The sequence below is a fragment of the Urocitellus parryii genome, chromosome 12 (assembly GCF_045843805.1).
Source record: "Urocitellus parryii isolate mUroPar1 chromosome 12, mUroPar1.hap1, whole genome shotgun sequence".
Classification (NCBI taxonomy): Eukaryota; Metazoa; Chordata; class Mammalia; order Rodentia; family Sciuridae; genus Urocitellus; species Urocitellus parryii.
In genome coordinates, this window is record NC_135542.1 from 60266343 (window position 1) to 60291996 (window position 25654).

Sequence of the window (25654 nt, forward strand, 5' to 3'; positions counted from 1 at the left end):
AATTCTTGGCAGCCCTTCCCATCTCCAGTAATAGGATTGTAATTACATATCCACATCTTTTGCCTGTGACTTTGCTGTGTCCTCCCTTGTAGCAAGTTACACTTCCTCATCCTTTGGCTCTGGATTTGGTTATTGACTTGCCTTTGTCAGTGGGTTGTTAGTAGATATGCCATGAGGCTGGGAATGTGCTTGCTATTTTGTGTCTTTCTTTGCTGTCACCCTGAGAAGATCAGACTCTGGCTGGCCTTCCAGTTCTAGCAGGAGGATCAGAGACACCCATAGAGCAGAGGAAACCTCGCTGAAGGGTGAAACAGAGCTACTCCACCCCAACCCACTGTAGGCTTGTTGTTCCTTGGGCTGACTCATGTCCCAGGAGCATTTATAATTATTGTGTTTAATCCATTGAGTTTGGGGTGACTTGTTATACTTTGTTACTGTGGCATTAGCTTAATCTCTTAATTGGGGATGACTGCAGATAATTCACCAACTATGTGAACTCTGATAACTAGGCATTTATAATATTTTCATGAAGACCTGCACAAATCAGGCCACAAAGATTCTTCTAGCTCCAAGGTGCAAGCTAAGTTACTAGAAATGGAAGGCCATTGTTATTTTTCTGTCATTCCTGAAAAGAAGCAAAAAGAGCAGGTTGCCTCATGGGACTCAGAATCAGTGTTCACAACAGTCTATTCCTGTCTAAATGAACTTGTACTAAGAGAACAGAATGAAAGTAAGTCACTGCTCTGATTGTTGGAATCGCTCTGTTGTTGAAATTTCAGTGAGGCACCCAAACCTTTAAGCTTGCAGAAGATGGACATTACCTCCTGGAACTGCCCTCGTGCTCTGGAATTATGCTCTTTGATTTGGAGCTAGAACTTTGGAAGCATTAAAAGTTCTTTAAATAGCCGGAAGCTTAGAATGTCTCTTCTGAAGAATACGTCTTGCATCTTTGCCAATGAGAAAATCTATTTAGCTGCTTGGTACTTATTAAATCCTGAGTGCATGTATGTTGCACAGCTACATCCTCTGCTCAGTGCTATCAGGAGTTTTGGAGGTTTAAAATGAAATGAAATTTGTGGGCTAATTAAGGAGCAACATTAAGATGATCAAAATGTTTGGCAACAGATAACTTAGTTTTCAGATGATAAAGACACTTTCTTCTCTTTTTTTATGAGAGCACCCTAAAGACAATAAGAAAAATTCCACCATTGAAGAAAGTAGGGCACACATGTTAACAGGAACCACAACATGAAGGTAGAAGTGGATGGAGATGGCAAATGACACATCAGAATCGGGAGAGAATCAGATGAAGTCAGCTGGTCTCTTGATGAAATCCTGGAACGACTCAGGAATTGGAGGAATAATGTTCTTAGGGAGGCAGAGGAGAGGCAGGGAGCTGGCGCAGAGAATTTATAAGTCCATATAAGGAACACTCAGATTTTACATTCCTGATTCATAACCAGCAGGTAGGGTAGGTGAGCGCCCCAGGGCACCTCTGCAGAAGATGAGAGAATATTTTCTAAAGAAATTGAATCAAGGAGATTCTGGATTTAGGGACGTCAGATATAGACAAGAGCAGTAATGAGGTGCCACAGGGAAATCTGGGAGATTAAGTGAACATTTTTACGTTTTGAACAATGAGATGGTCAGTCGTTTCTCCATCTCCAAAACCCAATAACCAGCAGCCAGCAGATACTCACCACATAGGAAACTGGAGGATTGGAGAATGTGGATCACCTTATGTCACAGAGAGGGACATTTGGGGATTCTCAATAAAAACACTTCATGGGTGCTAGATTGTGCTGCAGCAAAGCTAACTGATTTGTGTCTCTAACCAGGGTTTCAGTGTTTATTCTTTAATATGAATAAACACAAAGGATGACCAGACATTTGAGAACAGTCTCCATCATGAAAGAAAAAAAAAAGCAAAATAAATAATAAAAACTGAAAAAAATGAAGTTGGAGGAAATAGAATAGTATAAAGAGCAGAAGATGACTCAACACTATTTTCAATATCCTTAGAGAGAGTAGTTACATCCATGAAACAAAACCAGAATGCATAATAACAGAACAATCACAGAGTAAGAAAAGGCTCTTGAAAATTAAAAATACTATTTAAATATTTTTTTTAAATATTTATTTTTTGGTTATAGTTGGACACAATATCTTTATTTTATTTTATTTTTATGTGGTGCTGAGGATCGAACCCAGGGCCTTGCATGTGCTAGGCAAGCACTCTATCGCTGAGTCACAATCCCAGTCCCTATCTTAAATATTAATTTAAATACAATTGCAATGGTGTACACCTGTAATCCCAGTGACTTGAGAGGCCAAGGGAGGAGGATTGCAGGTTCAAGGTCAGCCTCGGCAACTCAGCCAGACCTGTCTCAAAATAAAAAACAAAAAAGGCTGGGGATGTAGCTTGGAGACAAACTATCCCTGGCTGCTTTAATTCCCAATACGAAACAAACAAAAACTAATTTAAAACATCAGTAAAAGGGTTGGATTCTAAAGTAGAAGAACTATCTTTTCTAGAACGAAGAACAGTAAGAAAAGAGATAATGAATACTTCTGGAGAATCATTCCAGGAATTCCAATAGGTCATAAAAAAGTAGAATGAGAATGGCATTTGACTTCTCAGCAGAAATCGTGGGAGCTAGAAGACCATGAAATTGGGCCTTAAATATTTTAAATAGAAATAATTTGCATTGCAGAATCCTCATATCCAGCCAAATCAAATATGACAACAGAATGAAGATATTTTCATTTGTGTAAAGGCTCAAGAATGTTCACTCCTATGTATTGTGTCATTTTAGAAGTTCCTTAAAAGATATGCTCCAGCAAGATAATTAATTGAAAAAAAAAAAAAAAAGAAGAAGAAGTCATGGGATCTGGTTTCTGGGGCCATATAGGAGAGGCAGAGGGAGTCCCTTAGGGCATAATTGTTGTGCCCTGTTTTTTCAGTCCAAAATCTGGCTTATAACTTTTCATTGTGTAAATCGTTGCATGGTTGTGATTCTGTTCATCATACCATTTTGAAGGTAACCAGAGCAGCAATGTATTCACCAGTGGCACATGGTGGCACATTTTTCTTCTTGGGAACTGCAAGCTGTGAGCTGAGAATTTGGTGCACTATTGATATATTTCTGAAAGCTGACTTGTGTGGTTAGTTTAAAGTGCTGTGTGGTACTAATGGTAAACACATCTTGTCTAAGTGGCACTGAGAAAAGTGCATCACATAACAAAATCAGTGATAGCCCTGCAGACTCTTTGGCTACAGATTAAATTTTGTTAAATTTAATACTTTGCAACACTGTAGTAAATTTTCTCAAGTGTAGTAGTATTTTGACTATAATGCACAAATCAATGACAATCAATATGTCACTTCTTTTTCAGACTGGAAATATGTTTGCTAAATTGTCATGAAGAAATGTGTGCCAATTTGGACTCTTCAGTTTTAATATATAGTCATAAATACTCTGTGCATCCTAATCTTGCGTTGTAGACAGTTTAGTAATAAGTGATTTTTAAGTAATACTGGCATAATTTTTTTAAAAAAAAGCTTTACACAGTGGTCATACCCCCCACTTTTTTTCCAAAAAAAATTTCTTTTTTATTTTTGGGGCACAAAATCTGTGATGATTATGTGGTAAAATATAGTATGAAGGCTGAGAGTTGACTTTTGGACTTAACCATGTAGAGGTGATAGTGTCCTGGACAAGAGCAGTTTCAGTAGATGGAGGAGATAAAGCCTCATTGGGGTAGGTTTAAGAATAGGAATTGGAGACAGTGAAAATAGATAAACTCTGTCAAGGAGTTTTTCTGTAAAAGGGCTTAAAAATGGGGGTAGAAGTAGTGGGGCCAAATATTTTAAGATGACAGTTGCAAATGTGTATTTTCAGGTTGATGGGGATTATCCAGCAGGAATGGAAACATTGATGATGTAGGAGAAATGGTATTTGCTGGAGTGATGTCCTTGAACAAATGAGAGGGGATAGGATTTAGAGCACACATGGAGAGACTGGCATCTAATATGAGCACTGCAGGAAGAAATCAAGGTCATCAGTTGGGAGTGAGCTCGGCTGAGGTGTTGCAGGTCAGGGAGAGGAGGAATGTGAAAAGCCAGCAGAGTATGAGGGCGAATGAGCCAAGAGCAGTGTGACTGCAGTTCACATGACACGCCAACTTGAGGTTTGTGGTCATGAATTTTAAGCAAGACCAAACAGTGTGGTTGGTTCAGCTCCATGAGAGCAGGCACAAGGTAGGTAAAGAATTGGACGTAATGTTTTGCCAGGAAAGTCTGACCAGGCAGAGAGAGGCAAGGGAGCAATTAGAATGATGTACTGGAATTTAAGCTGAATGTGGAATGAAGCGAGAATATCATGGGGGCCAAGGGCTGTGAAAAGGTAAACAATTCAGTATGAGTGATTTCAGTGAGGTTGAAGGACTGTGGGGATTTCAGTACCAGAAGGACGAAGCCAAAGGGTAAAAGTTGTCCAAGAGTGGAAAGTGGAAAGTGGATCAGAATCCTGTTCACCTTCTTGGTCCTGCTCAAATGCTGTCTCTTTTATAATGCTTTCCTTGAGGTCCCAAGGATTTTTGTCTCTCATTCTTTCCAGTTTCCAGAGGACTTATATTACACTTGTGGCTCTTGGCACATTTAACCATGCTTATGAACTTATTTTATCTCTCCTAACCCAACTAAAGTGTGGGCCCTTTAAAGGAAAGCCTATAATTTTTCTTAGTGTCCCTATAACATTCCTAGGGCAGATTCTTGAATGTAGGTTCAATAAAAAATTGCAGAGTTCAGTAAGGTGAGAGGCAAGAAAGATGTGTATTTATTTCAATCTGTGTTCCCCAGGAAACACATTCTGAGGTGGAGTTTAGCATTCAGGTCATTTATGAGGGAGGATGAACACTGGCAGGGAAAAGATATGGGACTGGACAGAGAGAGAAGTCAAGCTGTGGTGCTGGTTCAACAGCAGCCTCCGCCAATCTCTGAGGCGCTCTGGAGGTACAACCATCATTAGGGAGCCCTTCACACCTGTCTAGGCCAGTGACAGGATGTAGGACTGGCCCAGGATGGGCAACCCAGGCAGTCCTTGAAGCTGCTGACAGCTCCCCCAGCAACTGGGGTATCATGTCCCCCTGAAGGGGAACTGGTGGCCTATCACAGCGTTCATCACAGCAGTTCCATAGTTTCACAATTCTCTGGGGAGTGAAAACAAATGTGAGCCTTCTATTTTCAGAGGGACAGAGAGAAGGTGAGATTTATAAGAGTGTAGATCATGGGAAATGTGATGATTTTTGGAGAGGAAGTGGTGTGAAATAAAATTTGGCATCGTTTCACTTGCTTTGGTATCTTTCTTTACGGCATGTCTATTTTTTTCTCAGTTAATAAGAAAGAGTGCTGTTTTTTATTTTCTTTTTTTTTTTAAATCATCACAGCATTTTTGCTCTCGTTTTATTGCTCTTTTTGCCAGAATGCCGTAGACTCCAAGCCAGATCTCTCACTCCAGCTAATTTTCTTTGATGGGGAAGAGGCGTTCCTTCACTGGTCTCCTCAAGACTCTCTGTATGGGTCTCAGCACTTAGCTCTGAAGATGGCGTCAACCTCGCACCCACCTGGAGCAGGAGACACCAACCAACTGCATGGCATGGTGAGTCTGGATGATTTCCATGGAGCTGCTCAGGCTCTGCCTCTAAAGAAAAGGTTGCTAAAGCCAAGTAAAGACCTAAAAGTGCCATGAAATCCCTGGAGTAGAGTGTTTATAATAGAACATTCCTTGGCAGGCTCTGGGTTTTTGAGGAATCCCAGAGCTACGAAAAATGATTCTGGGTTAGAAGCCATGTTTGACCGAGCTTAATTAAAATGATATAAAAAATCAGATTAAGGAATCATCAGATTCAATTTGGTTTGAGGGCAGCACAGTCTTCAAATAGTGTACGGAGGTAGAGAGAGCAAATTCCTTCCTTGAAGCCTTTGTAAAAGCAATGGAAACTGATGTCCTGGGAAATGGGGTAAGGGGAGGATGGGGATGAGGAATTTCTCAGTGTCATGAAAACATTGTAATCATTGTAGTGTGCATATGATATTTTCATGTGTTGGTTTGATTGTGGCATTTTTGACATGAGGGTTGGGGACATTTTGATGCTGCCTTAAAACCCTTCTACCCCAGTAGGAAATGGACTCAACACCCAGCTTCATTTTCTCATTCCTATTCCTGAGTTCACATTCCATCCCTAATCCCTCACCCCCTATTCCTGAATTCTTTCCTGACTCTTCCACTTTTCCCATTTTTATCTTTACTTAGTCCTCAAGACTTCACTAACTCCACCTTGGGATCTTGTGCTACTTTATTCTTCCCAGGATGCTTCATTCATCCCTGATCCTCACACCAAGCATAAATGATAACCTATTCCTAAACTCTCCACTGACCTTCACCATAGGAGTCTAAGTGGCCACATTTAATGTCTTCTATGACTAACATACCTTAAGTTTGTATTATCCTGTATGGGTCAGGGGAATATAGTCCACGCTTCATTCATTCACTTGTGCCTAAGCAACTGAAAGGATCCGAGAAGGAGGAGACAATTGGTTGACCAGCATAAGAACAAAGTTATTTATTTTTCATTCTAAATATATGAATCCATAGTGATGGCAAAGGCACTTTTTTTCTCCCCAGAAACAAATTTTTAGTAGCTTACCCAACCTTGTTAATATGTTCCTGCTTCAAAGGTTATTATTTTCAAAATGTGCACATTTAATTGTCATTCATGAGTTCATACATACTACCTCTTTAGAACATACTCTTTTTTTAATAAAAAATTAGTAAGTGTATCTTTATTTCTTTTAGAATCTCAGACTCTGACAACATTCATCTACTATGTGTCAAGATCTATACTAGGTATCTACCCACACATCATTTCACTTATATAAATCAGGAGGTCTTAAGCTAGGAAGTAGTCTTGAGGGAGTCCTCATGTCTGCTGATGCTTTATGGCTCAAATAAGTCAAGGAACACTGGTTTAATTATAGAGGCATATAACTTGAGAGGATCTTTAGGGATTAGCTAGTTGGAGCTCTTCACTTGATTCACAAGGAAATGGAAATCTGGAGACACAACGTTATAAAGCTCCTTTACAAGGACTTTTTCTTTCCTGTTCCTTGATGGATAGTTACTATTTATTCAAGTGCTTTCCAATACACTGTCATGTCATCATAAAGATAAAATGGCTAATTAGAATGGAGTAGAAGATCTGACAGGCTTGGACTCCCATCTGAAAATAAATATACTCTTCTTTAATCTATGAAATCCGGATGTCACTAATATCCTTCGTGACATCCTTTTTGGGGGGATGTATGCACAAAGAATTAACACTTTGCCAGTTTGTCCACATTGCATAAGCAAGATTGAAAAAGTTCTCCAAAATAACTAACATACAATATTATCAAAGCCTTTGTTCTTTTTTAAAATATTGATTAAAATTTTATTGTGTTTATTTAAATTATCCAAGGTGATGTTTTGGGATACATATAGATAATAAATGGTTACCACAGTGAAGCTAGTTAACATGTCCATCTTCTCATGTACCTGCCTCCCCTTTGTTTATTTGGCAAATGCATCTAAGACCTGCTCATCTAACAAGAGTCCCGAACACAGTACACTCTTATTAACCACAGTCCTGAGATTGTACATTAGGTCATAAACTCTTCCCTTACATATCTGCTACTTTGTGTCCTCTTACCTGTATCTTCCCATTTACTCCCCATTCCCTGACAGAAGCTTTTCTCTCTTATTAAAGCTTTTGTTGTTTTAAATAGCTCCCTGTAGCATTTTCAATTACTACAATGCAGTTAGCTTTGACTGATTGTTTTTCCCTATTGATGAGTATGAAACATACTTAGGTGACTGTGATTAAGTAACCGTATTTTTCTCCCTTAGGATTTAATGGTCTTATTGGATTTAATTGGAGCTCCAAACCCAACATTTCCCAATTTTTTCCCAAACTCTGCCAGATGGTTTCAGAGACTTGAAGCAATCGGTAAGCACCATTAATAAAAAGTAACACATGGCTTCTTTCTACTGACAAATACTACCTTTTTAAAATTCAAATTTTATGATTCAAGTGTATGATTTAAATGTCTAATGCACTTTAATGACATTTTTCTTGCCTTAATGATTAGTTTGTAATCCTTACCCATCTCTTTAATAGGGCCAGTTTATTTTCCTGTGTGTATCTCTATTTTGAAAGGGAAATATTTCAATGTAGTATTTTAACTACATTCTACATCTGCATATTATTAGAAATGATTTGAAAATATTTCCTCAGAATCCTGTTTGATGCATATAGAATGAATTTCTAGGGTAAACTTTCCTTAGTAAAGTGTGTCGACTAATAATGAATATTATGTCCTTATGATGATACCAAAAGATAGTCGTTAATTTTTATTCTGTTCTCTTTCTACTTTTATCATCATCCATTTCCTGCCTTAAATAGACATTATTTTCTTTATTTTTTTGTAGGATTCAAACCAAGTGATATTTTTTCTTAATAGAGCTCATTAATTTAATTTTAGATTCACAAAAAAAATGGACAGGTAATACAGAGAATCCCCATACACCTCCCCTAATCTTTGCCTTCTCAGTTTACTTGATTATTAGTATCTTGTGATATTGCAATACATTTGTTAAAATTGAAACAGTATTGATATATTACTAGTAACTGTATATCATCAAATAAAGTTCTTAGTTTACATTAAGATTTATTCTTCATATTCTGTAGTTTTGCAAGTTTTTATGAATGTATAATGTTGGGTATCTATCATTACATTATTGCAAAATAATATAACTCCCCTAAACATATCCTGTGCTTATCTATTTATCTTTCTTCCCTTTCCTCAGGAAACCAATAGTCTTCCTTTTCTTCTTCTTCTTTTTTTTTTTAAATCTCTACCTCTATAGTTATGACTTTTCTAGATTGTCACAAAGACAAAAAATATACATGCATCCTTGACAGACTTGGACTATTTCACAAAACTATATGCATTTAAGCCTCCCCCCACCTTGGGTTGTATACACAGTATATTTACACCAATTTGTGTCTTCATACCTGTACTTTGGATAATAATGATCATCACATTCCACCATCATTAATTACCCCGTGCCCCCTCCCTTCCCCTCCAACCCCTCTGCTCTATCTAGAGTTCCTCTATTCCTCCCATGCTCTCGCTCCCTATCAAAAAATATTTGATAAAAGTCTCCTTTTATCAAATATTTTCTTTTTGATATAATACAATCTCAGCTAAATTTTTCAAGGAAGTAAGTGATCAGGATATAAGAGAGGAGATCCAGTATGAGCCATTTAAACTTTAAGCCAAATAAATGGAGGGTTAGTAGGAGAGATCAAGGATGGTCAGGCCAAGGAGCAGTGATACCCTGTGGCTCAAAAGAGAGGTTGGGACTTGGAGAAAGGAAAGCCTAACTTCTTCCCTTCATGTTCCCATCTTTACAAAACCAACAGAACAAAACAAGACAAACCATCGAGGCGTCAGGAAAAGATGAAACTGAGATGGATTTTTATAATAAAACCCAGGCTAGGAGGCTGCTTTTGAAGCAATAATTTCATGCCAGAAATGTTTTATGGGACACAAAGACTTCTTGGAGAAAGATGGAATTTTATTATTTCTAAGCAGTGGGAAAAGCACTGCTGTCTTAGCTCAGGCCTTTGCCATGACTTAAGAATTTGCCAATATCAAGATCTAGACATGATACAAGAGAAACTTGAATTTCCAGATGCTTGTCTTTGGCGAATTTCAATTCCTTTTTGAAAGAATCATTATTCTGGCATTATTGATAAAAACTCCTTGGACCTCTTTCTTGAACCATGTTTTTCTTAGTTTACTGGTAACCTCCAGAGATTGAGTTTATCTTCTTTTAAGGATTTTGCATTCTTCTCTTATTTCTTGTACTCAAATGAACTTATATCAGTAACATTTACCTTAATGCAATTTTAATGTATTGTGCTACTCCTCTGCATGGTATTTACACTTCAAACTCTATCTCTAATTGTATAAGGAAATTTTTTTTATCCTATCATAAAGAAATTAAATTATGAATATCAATAAATAGGAATATTGTTTTTGATGGTGGCTACAGCTTCCCAATATTCCAAAAATCATATGTGCTTGCTTACTAGGTGGCCTCGTTTCACCTTATAAATCTAGCAATTAAAAAATAAATAGCTATCTTAGAAACTTTTATTTAGTTATTTTATAATCTTCTTGTGATTGTTCATCATCTTGTAACATATGTCATATGGATTTTATGTATATGGGTTATATGTTCAAGATGACAAGAGTGACAGAATGTAGGATAGTGGTTCTTGAACTTGAGTAAGCATCAGAATGTCTTGGAGGGCTTGTTACAGCACAGGTTGCTGGTTTCCACCCCAGAATTTCTGATTTGGTAGATCTGAGGGGAAACTAGATAATATCCATTTCTAATTAGTTCCCAATAATGCTGATGCTACTGATCAGGAACCACTCATGTGGGTCACAATAGGTACCTCTTTTTCATATAGTGGTCTTTTGACATACTTCATCCTTATTATGTTTGAGTATTCCACTTTTAAGCTCCATATCTCTTCTTTAGGCATTCTTTATGCAGCGTTTGGACTTATAAGCACCTACACACCTGAGTTTACCCCTCTTTTCCTTTGATTTCTCATTCTCCATCATCCTGTTGAGTTTCCACCTTCAAGGAGATTCTCATCTGAAGGTTAAAGCCATTCTTCTCTCTTCCTACTCTAAATGTAAATACTAAATTTAAGCCAGATGTGTATCTTCTTGGTATGGCCATGCTCACTGCTGCATAGTCTTTTAAAAAATGATGGCTACATGTATTAAGATTTCAACTCCTTCAAAAGGATGTTTTGAGTCTTGATCAGATAAAAATAGATATTCATTGCTATCTAATTATTATCTGCAGAACATGAACTTCATGAATTGGGTTTGCTCAAGGATCACTCTTTGGAGAGGAAGTATTTCCAGAATTTGGGTCATGGAGGTATTATTCAGGATGACCATATTCCATTTTTAAGAAAAGGTAATGTTTGTGTGTGTGTGTGTGTGTGTGTGTAGCAGTACCTCTGCAGGTGCACTTATTTATTATCTATTGTATTTGTTGTATTTTATGTGCATTTTGAAATTTTAAGGCTACATATCGCTTATCTCATCTTTAAAGTAAATTAAGATCAATGTTTTTGGCCATCGTTCATCCTCAGACCTTAGTTTCCTGGTACCATCAGATATTTTTCTTTAGTATTGAAGATTTTCAGGTCTCTAACGTCTGTGTACATTCAAGGAGCATATTAAACATAAATAATAACTAGTGATTTATAATCACTAAGACTGTTCTTTAAGGATTGACTATGCTAAATTTATGTATTAATGATTTGAACCAATCCAAAAGTATTTAAAATATTTAAAAATAGACAATAAAATTAATTTGATTGAGAACTATAGTTTCAAAAGGAAGTATACACGTTGTACTATGAACAAACTTTGGCCAATATGTATCTTCTGATTATGTGCCTATAAGAAGTTGGATGCCTGAACCACATTAAATGAGAAGAAAGAAGTCTAGACAGTTCCTCACCTGATCTTTAGTGACACCAGATATGATTTAGATACAACATATAATGCTTTTACTTTCCCTTACCAGGCCTCTCTCTTCAGGTTATAAAATGAAATGAGGGAACCCAACATTGTTCATTGATATGGAGGAAGACTGGCTTAAAAGTAAATTTTACTTTCCTAGTGTTGCCCTTCTTGGTGAACAGTCTACATTTATGTAGTTGTTCAGGTCAGACTCCTGGGAGTTGTCCTTAGTTTGTCTCTTTCCTTGTGATCTACATTCATATCTAACACACATCCATTTTTAGGTCTTTGAGGTAGCATCCAAGTTGAATACTGGTGTGCAGTACTGGACTTCAGTAATAATTCTTATTCCCTCTGATTTGCAACAATCTATGTGAGGAACCATTAAATCTAATTAACAGAGAGAAGGGGTTAGAAGGTGTAGCTCAGTGTAGAGTGCTTGCATAGCATGCAAAGGGCCCTGGGTTCAATCCCCTGTACCAGGAAAATAAACAAACAAAAACTAAAATAAAACAAAGCAAGAAAAAAAAAGAGAGAAAAAGAATGAGAGAGAAGTTGGAGGAGAGAAGACAAACCCTTCAAGGTCTTATCCCCAGTGACTACTTGACTTACTTCCTTAGATTAGGTCCTACCTTCCAATGGTCCATTCAGCCACTCATGACATCAGAGTCCTCATGATCCAATCACTTCCCCAAAGCCCCACCTCTGGACATTGCTTCATTGGGGACACTGAGCTTTGAGGGTCATTCCAAATCTAAACCATAACTTTAACTATCTCCCATATCATAACATGGCTTGTATTTTTTTTTTCATGGAAGTCATTCCAAATCCTGAGGACACTTTCATTTTTTTACATGTAGAATATTGATGAGAGCCTATATAATACTGATATCCTGCCTCACCGCCTAAAAAGTTAGGTTGTATTTTTTGCACTTTGTGTAACTCTAATGTTGTCTGGTCAATAAGGGAGCAATATCCTTGTGTCAAGATGGTGGAAGTTTTTTTTGGTAGATGGGTATATCTAAATTAAGCATTTGTAATACAAAGTCCCTTTTCACTTCTGTGTCTATAAAAGTTCTAAACATGCTTTTAATTGTTAAACTTCCTAATAACCTCTATGCATCACTTCTTCTAAGTTATTGATCATATCCTATTATTGCATTTGGTTATATTGTGAGAAACTTTTTATTATAAAGACCATATGAGGATATGAATCGTATGTAAATATTGTCACCATGTAGTGTATACACTGTACATGTAAAATATTAATCCAATAAAGATTTTTTGAATTTGAAAAAAATGGAATTACAGTAAAAAAAGCAGGGATGTTGGAAGTCTGAATCAACCCAAGGACTCTTGCAGTAGCCTCCCAACTGATTTTGTTCCCAGATTTTGTTCTTGTTTCTCTATTCTTTGTATAGGAGTTAGAGCTATCTTTTAAAAATGTAAATCAAATTGTGATAGTTATTATTTTAAAGGTCTAATGGCTTGCTCTTATAGAAAAAGACCTGAAGTCTTTACCATTGCTTATAACACCCTCCATTTTCTGGCTCTGTTCTTCTTCTTCAGTATCACTTCTTACCTCACTTTCCAGGTATTGCTGTGATCCAGCCACACTGGCAGTCTAGTTTTTCTTCAAGCAGGATAAGAACATTCCTGCCTCAGTACTTTGCACGTGCTAATACCCTGTCTGCAATGCTTAACCCTGGATCTGTGTGTGGCTTGCTTTCCCTTCCTTTGGTGTGTGCCCCCACCACCCCCCTTACCTGCCTCTCATCCTTTATTCCCTTACCTTATTTAATTATTCTTTTTTATATACCTTTGTTTTATTTATTTATTTTTATGTGGTGCTGAAGATTGAACCCAGGGCCTTGCACGCACTAACTAGGTGCTGAGCCACACCCCAACCCCCTCTTTAATTATTCTTAATAAACTTTATCACTTTCTAAAATTATGTTTGATATGTGTTTATTTGCTTCTTTCTCCACTGGAATGCAAGCTTCACATGGCATGGCTTTGTCTTTTCACTAAAGAAACTTCAACTCATAGAACCAGAACTGGTGGGTGGTAGGTGCTTTTTACTTATTTAATGAGTCAATTATTACTTGTTAAAGGAGTGAATGTTTTTGGAGTATGAGAGTAAGATATAAAGAAGTGTCCAACAGGTGATGAATTATCAGGTGTCCTTATGTGGTACAGAGCTCCCTCTGCTTGCAGAAGGCCACTTTCTGCTTTACTTGCTGTAAACCTGCCCCAAATGACAAGTGATTTCTTTCTTATTAGGTGTTCCAGTTCTGCATCTGATACCATCTCCTTTCCCTGAAGTCTGGCACACGATGGATGACAATGAGGAGAATTTGGATGAGTCAACCATTGACAATCTAAACAAAATCATCCAAGTCTTTGTGTTGGAATATCTTCATTTGTAATATTCTGGTTTAGTACATGGTAATTGTTTCTGCACCAAATTCAAAATTCAAGGCACCATTTAAATAATCCGATTCCAGATAGATGCTGTATGGAAGCTTCTATCCTGGAGATGCGTTTTGTAGGTATCTTTGAATATGTGATCAATGAATTATAGAATTATGTCTTCAATTACCTATTAATTTTCATCTAGAAATAATAGGGAACATGTAAAGAAAACAGAAAATAAATGTCTTTAAAAATTCTTTAGATAAAAGCTCTGAAATTAAATCAGATTCAATTATTCAATATCATAGTTTTTAAACAGTACTTAAATATGATGGTGGTGTGCAATATGTAACCTTAATTTTGTGATTTTTCAACCATGGAAATCTATTTTATAATATAAAACAGAGATGTACTTTGAAGACTTTCAAATTTCTTTGAGAAATGTTTGTAGGATTAATTTCAAGGAATTAAAGTAAGAATTAAATGCCATGTTGTGAATTTCTTTGTCATATATATAAATGAAGAAGTATGTAATTAAATTCGAAGCCCAATTTTTATAGTTTTGCTACTTTATTCTTGTAAAAATAATATAGTAACTAATAAAAGCATTGGAAAATTGATTAAAAAAGAATATCCTATTGTACTGACAGAATCATCATTGCTTTTAAAGTTTTTTCTCTATTTTTTTTTCAGTGCAGATTTTTCTTATATAGGTTTAATTAAAAGGCTTATTATTTTGGCCTGTTTTCCCCTGTTAATCATTGTAATTTCCAGACAGGTATTTGTTGTTTTGGTCTTGGATTGAGCTGAAGACAGACAAAGACCATTGAGTGTGACCTTTTAAAGTCAATATTTTTAAAAATATATTTTTAAATTTTCTTTATTTTATTTATTTATCTATCTTTATGTGGTGCTGAGGATCAAACTCAGTGCCTCATGTGTGGTAAGCAAGCTCTCTACCACTAAGCTACAATCCCAGCTCCTCTAAAGTCAACATTAAAGTAAGAGTTAAAGCACACTAGTTATAATAATTTTTGTGCAGGTAAATTATATGGTATTCAAATTTGGCTAATTACTTATAGCACATATTTTTTCCCCCTGGAAATACATAGGCCACACAAATTGCCTTTAGTCTTAGGAGACAATTATCTAGAAATATAAACTTGATCAACTGAACAATTAGGAAATTGATCCTGCCAGATAGATGAAGTTGGTTGGGGCCACTGTTCTCTGTGTTTGGAGTAGACAGTAACGAATCACTGAATTATTCTGCTGAGGCCGAATAGAGAGTGAGACAGACCAGGTAAGTGGGGAAGCAATGTCAATTTTAAGTTCAGTGACAGTGTAAGTCATTGGAAAAGTAGTTTCATTGCTTAAACATACTGTCCAGGTAAGAGAAGTATAATTTAAAAATTTATGGCTATGTATGATTATAATCAAGAATATAGTTAGATTCTTGAATTTACCCTCATTGTAAATGTATCCAGAATCACATAGCTAATAAGTGCAGTGGGATCTGAACCCAAGCAGTCTGGCTCTAAACTTATGTTTGGAACCACTGTAAAGCATTGCCTCTGTACACAAAAAGAATTTTGCAGAATATTCTCAATGTCAAATGCAAAGCAACATTTGCATCTTGAAGTTTTTATAGGTCATTCCTTATATCTGGGAAAACATTCTTAAATCCTTATTACCATGATCTACCTGACAATGTCAAGCATCAAAGGCACATCATCTCTGTGCATAATTATTTCCCCACTGTACCAAAGGCTATTTTACATTAGCTTGGGTATAACAGAAAATCAACACAAGGGCTTCTGGGGCTAAAGAATCTAAGCCACAAAGCAGGATTAAAGGGAGCTGAATTTTTGAGATTAATTTTTGGATGAGATAAAACATTTGAAAGGAGTTCAGGGAAAACATATTCTTTTTTTACACCATAAGAGTAATGGTTTAACTGATGGTATTATTGTTTAATTGCTAAATGGTTTAACTGATGATAAACAGCATAAAAATAAGTTTTCACAAGGAACTTACACATTAGTTGACAGCACTGCATATATAATTATAAGCTGAAATGATAAGCTCCTTTTGAGGCAGAGTGAAATTAATAGGAGATCTACTATAATCTTTTGAGTTGGCATTGGTTGAATTATTTTTAGAGGAGGTTGAGGGATATGTTGAAATGAGATGACGGGAAAAGTGAAAACATAAGCAGCTTAATCCAGTGAAGGTTTCCTTGCTTTAGACTGGCACATCCTGAAATTCACTAAGAATGTGCATTAATATGAGAAAAGCAATCATGATGTCATAAAGGGAGACATTTTAAGGTATTAACTTTGATATTAATCTCTGTAATATGTTCTGTGTAATTCATGCCAGTCAGAAATATTACTTTTTGAAAATTATGGCCATAAAGGCGGTGCTCCATAAACATTATGTTACATTTGGAATTTTTCTGTATGCATTTTGGAGCATTTTACTGCCCCTCAGAGAACAATTTGTATGTTTCGCCTATTACTGTCAACCCTGAAATACATAAGGTTATTTTTCTTCTTCAGGAGAAGTGAGTTCAAAGGAAAATATTCATAAAAGAGCATTCATAACCTTGGCATCTAGAAAAATCATGAGCCTGTTATTGTAGCTTGAGGGCTGTGGCTGGAAGAGAAAAGACAGATCCTTCGAAATGGAGAAATGTTTTAGATAGTGAAGCAGTTGTCATAAGAACAAAGCAGCCCATGTTTCCAGCTCTAGCTTCAAATCCTGAAACAGTTTATTCCATGAAGCTTCTTTCTTCCATCAAAGAAATACATTCATTATGGTGTTACAGCAAAACCATGTGAAAACTGAACATTTGCTCCATCAGCTTGGCCCAGCTGGAGGTGATTACTTTGCATAAAGAAGGGAGGGATAAGACTCTAGAAGCTTCCATTTCTCTAATGCACAGACAGCCCCACAGGAGGCTTGGTCATGGTCTATTCTGTTGAGTATTACATTTCAGTTTTTTTTTTTTTTCAGGGTCTAAATCTGAGGAATGAAGGTTTGGAGATAAAGGAAATAAATAAAGAGAAATTGAAGGAGATTATTCAGGACAGCTCAGTAATTTAAAGCAAAGTGAATGTAGGAAATCTGAGGAAATTATTGAAGTTTGCTATTCGTGAAGGCTTGGGACTGTGCTTTCAAGGCCTGCCTTTTCATCAACTTCTGCCTTCAAAGATGAATGTAAGAAAGATTGAGGTTTTCCTCTCAGTTTCAGGGCCACTTTCTACACAGCCTGAAACTCTAAAAGTTGTTTTGAAGTGGTTTTACTTCCTCCCCTAACGTCCTCCTCCTGTCTCACTTCTCCAACATATATGGTACATCTTTTTCAGCTTTCAAATAGCAAAATGACTGCTTTGTTGCAAAGGGCTGATGTCACTGTGCAAAGCCACTACTGTGCTTCACGGAAGGGCTGAGGCGAGAGGAGAAGTTGCTAGCTAATTGAACCCATAGGGTGGTACACGATCCCCCTCTAATCTTCTCGAACACGAAAATTGTCCCCAGACTCCTGGAAATACAGCCTGCAACAATAATTTATGACCTTTTTGAAGAGAGCTGGGATGAAAAGACCGTCTGTGTCGGGGCTGTATCCCTTTGCCTGAATTTGGTTGGGGAGCTCACGCAATGTGAAGTCATCTAATGGGGCTCAGATTTCAAAGACAAGGCATGGACTCTAGCCCACTCTCTCAACCAATCCAAATTTGCCAGTGGAGAGTTTAGACCATGTGTTTGAGAATTAATATCAAGAGCACACAATTGCCAAGAAGGAAAAGCAACATGGCTTAAATCAAACAAACAAACAAAAACCCAATCCCCAAAACAAAGAAAACCCAAATTCACAAAGATGACAAGGGTAACATTAAAATAGATTTAAAAACGAACAAGTTTATATAAATCACACTGAAAACTTTATTCTCTTACACTTACTTAGCCCTCTGTCCTTGGCATTCATGGATTTTATATTTGTGGGTTTTGGCTAACAAAGAATGACACTTAGTAAATTCTGTGACCAGAAAGAAGTGAATGAACATGGTGGCCCCTTGCCATCAATGTCACTGCTCTCTAGTGCCCACTACACCTCTGTTAAGACTATTGTTCTTGCTGGAGGTACAATTAAAGAGGCCTAGAAAAGCAATGGTACAGAGAGTAGCTTTGTAAGTTACTTTAATCACTTGTCAAAAGAAGAATTAAGAGTAGGAAAAAGATCACTTTAGTTTTTTTCCCAATGTTTTTAATGGGGCAAATTTTATGTAACAATGATATTCAAAAGTAGCTAAGATCCCTTTTGGGTCATACTAGAGTTATTTCACATCAAGGAATTTATTACAATATTCCTTTGATAGGTTTACCCATGTTGTTGTACATTAGTATCCTCATTTTAAAAAGAAATTAACACAGAAATTAAATTATTCTCAACTGATGCTAGGAGTAGACTCTGGGGAATTTAATTTTTGATGCACAACATTGTCTAATTTCAGGCTGATTATGAGGGGTCTGAGAAATTTTCTAGCTTATTGGTTTTTAGCTGAGAGTAAAGCGCATGTAGAAATTGTGTGTGTGTGTATGTGTGTGTGTGTGTGTGTGTGTGTGTGTGCACGTTCATTAGAATGTGGTGCCTACTTGTTTGTTTGAGGGTTGGGCTGGGATTGTGGCTCAGCTGTAGAGTGCTTGCCTAGCATGTGCAAGGCACTGGGTTCCATCCTCAGCACCACATAAAAATAAATAAATAAAATAAAGGTATTATGTCCAACTACAACTAAGAAAAAAAATAAAAAATACAAAGAAAAGACTGAGGGTTGCTTCTTGCATTTAGTGAGCAGAGGCAAAGACAAATGTTCAGGCCAGTCTGCACAATAATGAATTGTCCCAGCCCAGTGCCAATGGTGCCCCCACTAAGAAACACTGATTAGTTTCCAGTGTCAGATATCAAGATCTAGAGAGGCTCAATCATTTAAGTTTCTTTGTTTGCAAGTGACCAAAAAAAAAATTAAAATTATCTGAGAAAAACAGAATTACTTCATGTCTGTGGCTTTAGACACCACAGAGTCCGAAACACCATTTCTTCTTCTGCTCTTTTGTCTGATGAGTTAGGCTCTCAGCTTAGGTAAGTGCTTCCTCCTGGGGCAAGATGGATGGTAGTAGCATCAGGTTCATATCCCCATAACTTCAGGTTTAGGAGAGTATCCATCACCTGTGCAGCAGTTCCACACGGTCCAAGTGAGTTTTTAACCTCTGGTGGCCAAGTCTCTGAGCTGGAGGATGGAATGCCCTGATGGACTTTGACTTATACCCATCCCTGTAGCAGGGTGGAGGATCAACCTCACCAAACTACAGGGAGGAAGGTGGGACAGGGAGGTGTAGAGAAATGATGCTGCACAAATAAGGACATCAGATGTCCACTGTACTCGGCAAGTGACCTCTGTGTCTTTCTTTCTTTTGTGGCAATAAATGGTGTTAGAATGGAAGATACACTTGATTTCCATACAATCTAGGGCTAAAGTCTCATTAAGAAGAAGACCACAAGAGTTATAAAACATTCTATACCTCAGGCACTAAATATATGCATTAGAGGTTCCTAAATTCATCTGCTCATGCATTATTTTCTGCAGTGAAATGAATCTATCAAAGACAAGCAGAGTTGCTTCAACTAAGCACAGATTTTCTTCAAGATGATTGTACTTCTTCTCCAGACCTACAGGTAAATTGAAAGAGCTTAGAAAATTTTGTCCAAGGGAAGAAGGGTAGACTTGTTTACATTTCATCGTGACAGGAGGCAGAGAGATTGCTTATTTAAGACACCAAGAAAAATGGAGGACCCTGAAAAATTGCCCAGGAAAGGTAAACTTCTCTGTTACAAGGAAGCTGGCAGTCATGGATGAGACCTTGTCCAGATACTGCTTGAGGCCAGGCAGACTGAAGACCAGGGAAGGGTTTCCTGACTTGCTGTGAATGTTTCAGCCCAGTGATATTTTTTCCCCCCCAAGATCAGCATTGAAGGCAGCACTTGGCTTCTTATACCACAAAATATATGTTTCTTACATTGCTTCTTAGAAGCCCATAAATTATCAAGCCAGTGTAGGAGGGCTAGCCAGGTTTAGGTCTCCATCAAGGCCACTATCAGACCACCTTACCATTGGAGACTGAACTGAGATTGTTGTTCAGGGATTAGGACCAAGAGAGTAGAATACAAGTACCTTGGAACTGAAATAGGCCTTAGAAATCATCCAGCTGTGGTTCTCACCCTCAGCTTTAGACTTTCCCTGGGGCAGCAATGCAGACAGGGGCCCTCTCCACAGTCTTGTTCCTTTCCCAGAAGTAGAATGTGCTGCAATGGTTTCCAAAGGTTTGTGTTTTAAGCAGTAGAACTCTCTGCCCCCCCAAGGATTTTTCAAATGGAAACCACAAAGATAAAAGTAGAGCAGATCTGGTTGAAGCAAGGAGAGAACCTTATTGGCCAAACCTTATCCAAATCCCCACCATCCTTGTCCCCATCCACTCCCACAGGGACTCCTGAGCACTTCCATGAAACCTAGGGCTCTGCAGAACAGAGCTCAGAACATAGAACATATTTACTTTTCTTCCCACTTGCCTTCACTTTTACTTCCATTAATTGCACTCTCTCTCTGTTAAAGCTTTAGCCATTTCCTGTTAGCCAATCCCCTTTTCTCTCTCTTTTAAAACAGTACTTATCACTGTTATCTATTTGTTAATTTGTGTATTATCTCTCTTTCCCCTTTAGAAGCTGAGCTCACAAGAAGAGCAGGGACTTTGTTTCATTTATTGCTATGGTCTCAGTGATCAGCCCAGTCCTTAGCACACAGCAGATGTGCATTAAATACGTGTTGAATGAATTTCACAGATGAGGAAACTTGTCTTTCCCAATACTAGACCTTCAGCCAGGATGATGCACTTGTAGGTCACGTACTCAATCCAAATGTAATCATCTTGACGCATCTTGCCTTTAATCTGTCCTTGATCTTGTTCCCCACTCCCTCATTTCTCACCTGGAGTAATGCAGCAACCTCCCAGATAGATTCCCTGAAGCTGTTCTGCTCTCCTTCAATCTGGACTCCATGCAACAATCAGAGAAGGTTTTTAAACATGTAAATCAGATTTCATCACTATGTGGTCTAACACCTTTTGATAGCATTTCATTGCATGAAGAATTAACACAAACTCAGTGCCCTGGCCTACAAACCCCACTCGGAACTCAAAGACATACCATTCTGTCCCTCTCTCAGCTGCAGCCCCTCCTGCCTCTGTTTTTGTTTCTCAAACTTACTAAGCTCTTTCCTGCCATGAGGAGGCTTTTGGGCAATCTTTCCCTCCACCTGGAATTCTCACAGAGCTTCTCCTCCCATCTCCTTATCTCAACTGTTTCTTCCCTATTTCTCTCTCAGCACTTTGCTCATTTTTTTCATTATATTTATTATGACTTGTCATTAGTTTTTTTTTTCGGGGGGAGGGCTGTCTCCATTATCAAATTGTAAGTCCTTTGAGGGCAAGATCACTCTTTTGTTTATTATTGCATTCCTAGTGACTTGCAATTAGCATGTTGCAGATTTTAATAAATACTTGGTGATTAAAAATTATTCAGATATTGATGTGGCTTCTAATCCTTTGACTTCAGGACTTTTTCTAATGTCCCTTTGCTGAAGTGACCTTCTCTAGCCACCCTATGTAAGATATACCAATGTATTTCCTGGCTTTGGCCTGTTGATGTTGGTGAGAAATTTGGTATTCTTTCTTAGTCTGGGCCTTTCGTGTTCTGTAAGAACAGGGCTTGTCTTCTGCTACTGTATCTACTGGCTGCCTTGGGCTTCCACCCCACCCAACTCTAGTCTTCAGGTCCTCTATACTCATTTAAGGCCTTTCCCGCCCCATTTCAGAGGAGATGGGGGAAACAAAGACAAAGAGATCTTATATAAGTTAACAGTAGGTAGACTTAGGACCAAAATGTCAAGTTTGGGGACTCCTGTCCAGTCCAATGTCTTTTCACTGTATCATGCTAATCTTTTATCTTCATTTCAAATCAAAGTGACTTACTTGGGGTTTCAGATGGGCTCCCCAAAGGTTATGGAGGACATGATCACTTAAAATCAGAAAAGAAACGATAATTCAGGCCTTTGGGTAGACAGACAAATCTTGATTAGACAGTTATTGAGATCAAATCTATACACAGGGCTGGAATTAGGCACCTAGGGAGCAGAAGCAGTCATAGACCCAGATTCATATCCAGGAGCCAGGCACTGGGTGGTGAACTGTGTATGCCTGACCTCCTACCCCATGCCTCCAAAGGGAGGCTCCAAGCTCAAGGTTGGGGATCTGGCCTTCAGATTCCAGTAGCTTCTGAGCATAGTGCCTCAGAAAAGTGTGAGACTTAGAACAGCCACAAGATTCAGTGGGTTCACAGAATCTCCTGGTTCTGCCTCTTGCTTCCTCTGACCTCTTTCCTTCCAAAGAGGACATTTTGAAGAATTTCCTGGAAGAGAGATGAGAAATGTGGATATGAAATAAAGTGGAAAGAAGAACCACAATACTGAATATTTTTTCAGCACTGGTGAAATTTTTGAAGGAGATGTGGGGTGGGGAGCAAAAGGCCAGAGTAAATTGGCAGAAAAGGGAAAGAGAAGGAGAGGGAGTTGAGGCTCTTTCAGGCTTTGAGCGAGAAACCCATCCTCAGACCTTCGGAACGGGCCCATGTGCTCTCCTGGTGATTTCCGTGTACCAGCAAGGCCTTTGGGTTTAGGCTGGTTTCTCTGGTAGCAAAGAAGATCTGAGAAAATTTGCAGAGGCAGCTTTAAAGCCTCCTCCAGAGAGTTTCTGACTCATCCCTTTGACTCCCGCCTACATCTGTCAACAGGGAAACTCCAGAGGTGGAGGTTGCTTCCCTGTGCTAAACCATTTGCCTTCCTGGGGGGTGGGAGGTGGGTAGAAGTAAAGGGGGCTTTGTCTGTGATATCATACCATGTCCTCTCCTTTGTTGTTCTCCCATTTGAAGCTCAGAATGAGGAATAGCAGGCTCATTAAAAGCATGTTTTTAAATTAAGGGATTAAACTCTGTAATGGTGAAATTTCAGTGTATAATCAGATTGTAGAGTTAAAGCTTTGAAGCTGTTTCTGTGTTCTAACTTAGGACTATAGAAGTTAATTCTTAGACATTGCTTTCCTCCTAAGTGTAACTTCAACATGTGGCCAAGGAAACTTACAAGGGCAAGAGGCTATCCATCTCAAGTTGTAGGATGGTGCTGGACTCCCTAGTCTTTTCGTCCTCTTCCCTGGGTTCTGTGCACTGTCTTCTACATGCTGCTGAGTGCCCACCAGCTGTGTGATAACTGAAAGTTTGCCACAGGCAGAGTGTTTGAGTATTCTGTCATTCTGTGTTTTCACAGCATAATCTGTGGATTCTGTTGTGATTTAAAGTTCTCCATCTGGACATGGGGTACAATAGAGCTACAGAAATGCTGCCCATCTGAGCCCCTTCTTTTTCTTTCTTTGATATCAGGGCTACCACTTTGGCTGCCACCACACCTACACAGCAACCAAGGACGAGGGCTTGAGATGGTTCGACATGAAATGCAAAAGAAAAAAGCACTCAGAAATGTGGAGTTTATTTGCATTGATTCAGGGAACCAAGGAAAAAAATTGTTGGGGAAAAGAATGACCTGTGTGCCCACTAAAGTTAGAATTGATCTTTCTTTACTATCCTGGTTCTTCCCCAACTCACTTAAAGCCATTTCTCTGGCTCTTTTGCGGATTCCTTTTCATCCCCAGACTTGTTAACATTAAAAGGCCATCCATAAGGCTCAGTTCTTGATCTTCTTTATTTCTCTATCTTGCTTAGGTCATTACGGAACTCATCTAGCTTCAAATATTTAAGTAACACCCAAATGTTGATGGATAGCTCTCCAGAATTCCCAACTGCCTTCTAGACTCACATATACAACGACCCCTGGAACAGATCCATCGGCGGTTAAGTTTCACATCTTCCCTCTGAACCTCGGATCCTCTTCCCACAAACCTGTTCCACTCCTGTTCTTCTCCATCTTGATTGACTGTAGCTCCATTCTTCCTGCAGCTCAACCAGAAATACTGGAACCATTCTTAACTCTTCTCTTTTTTTTTTTTTAAATCAGGAAATAGGCAGACCAGGTCTATCTTCAAAACACATCCAGAACTCAGTCCCCTTTTAGCATTTTGATTGCTCCCACAGTGGTCAAGTCTCCATTATCCCTGGATTTCATTATTGAAAGAGACTCTTATCAAGTATTCTTGCTTCTACCCTAGCCCCATTTAGTCTCTGCTTAATGCAGAAGGAAAAGTGATCCTTCAAGAAAGTAAGTCAGGTTATGTCACTCCTTCATTCAAAATTCTGAAATAGTTCTTTATTTACTCACAGTAAATGCATAAGACCTTACAGTGGCTTACTTGGCCCTGTGTGATCTGGCCCCTAACACCACTCTGACTTCATCTTTGGTTAGTCTTTATCATTGTTCACTCAGCTCTAGCTACACTGGACTGCTTGTTATTTCCTAAACACTGCAGACTTGGTCCTACCACAGGACATTTACCCAGGCTGTTTTCTCTGCCTAGAGTATTTTCCCCAAAGATAACTTCACTACTGATTTCATTATCTTCTTCCAAACCTTATTAAAAATGTAGTTTTTCAATGAGATCTTCCTCATATCCTCTATTCAGAATTTCAATCTCTCTCTCTCTCTCTGTGTGTTCTACTCCTTCTTTAATCAACCTCTAACATACTGTACAATTTCATCATGAACAAGTTGGTTTCATCCCAGGGAGGTAAGGATGGTCTAACATATGCAAATCAATAAATGTAATTCATCACATAAATAGAATTAAGAACAAAAAAAAATCAAGGAAAGCCTTAGACAAAACAGCACTCATTCATGATAAAAACACTGAAGAAACGAAGAAAGAAGAAACCAACCTCAACATCATAAAATCTGTAAATGAAAAACCCAAAGACAGCATCATAGTGGATGGGGAAAAACAGACAGCATTTCCCTTAAAATACGGGATGATACAAGATGTTCACTTTTACCACTCCTATTTAATATAGTGCTAGAAATTCTAGTCAGAGCAATAAGGCAAGAAAAGGGATAAAAATAGGAAAGGAAGAAGTCAAATCATAACTGTTTGCAGATGATTCAACCCTCTACTTAGAAGATCCAAAAAAATCTCTACCAAAAGATTGCTAGAGCTAATAAACAAATTTAGCAAAGTAGCAGGATACAAAATCAACATACAAAGATCAATAGCTTTCCTAAATATCAATAATGAATCTACTGATAAAGAAATCAGGAAAACAATTCCATTAATAATAGCTTAAAAAAGCACACCTAGGAATAAATCTAACCAAGGAGGTGAAAGACCTCTACAATGAAAACTATAGAACATGGAAGGAAGAAACTGAAGATCTTAGAAGATAGGAAGATCTCCTGTGTTCATGGATAGGTAGAATTAATATTGTTAAAATGGCCAAAAGCAATATACAGATTCAATGCAATTCCCCAT

General features: G+C 38.0%; 1 protein-coding gene across 2 annotated transcripts in view; it reads left to right on the plus strand.

The window, feature by feature from the left end:
• Qpct (glutaminyl-peptide cyclotransferase) overlaps positions 1–14636 on the plus strand; it is a 29939-nt gene extending 15303 nt beyond the window's left edge. For both annotated transcript variants that reach the window (XM_026405870.2, XM_026405872.2), the window contains exons 4-7: positions 5484–5660; positions 7947–8046; positions 10992–11108; positions 13946–14636. In XM_026405870.2, coding sequence (XP_026261655.2) covers positions 5484–5660; positions 7947–8046; positions 10992–11108; positions 13946–14091 — 540 coding nt within the window. In that variant the 3' untranslated portion in view covers positions 14092–14636. The remainder of the gene's footprint in view (positions 1–5483; positions 5661–7946; positions 8047–10991; positions 11109–13945) is intronic.
• Positions 14637–25654: the final 11018 nt, after the last annotated feature.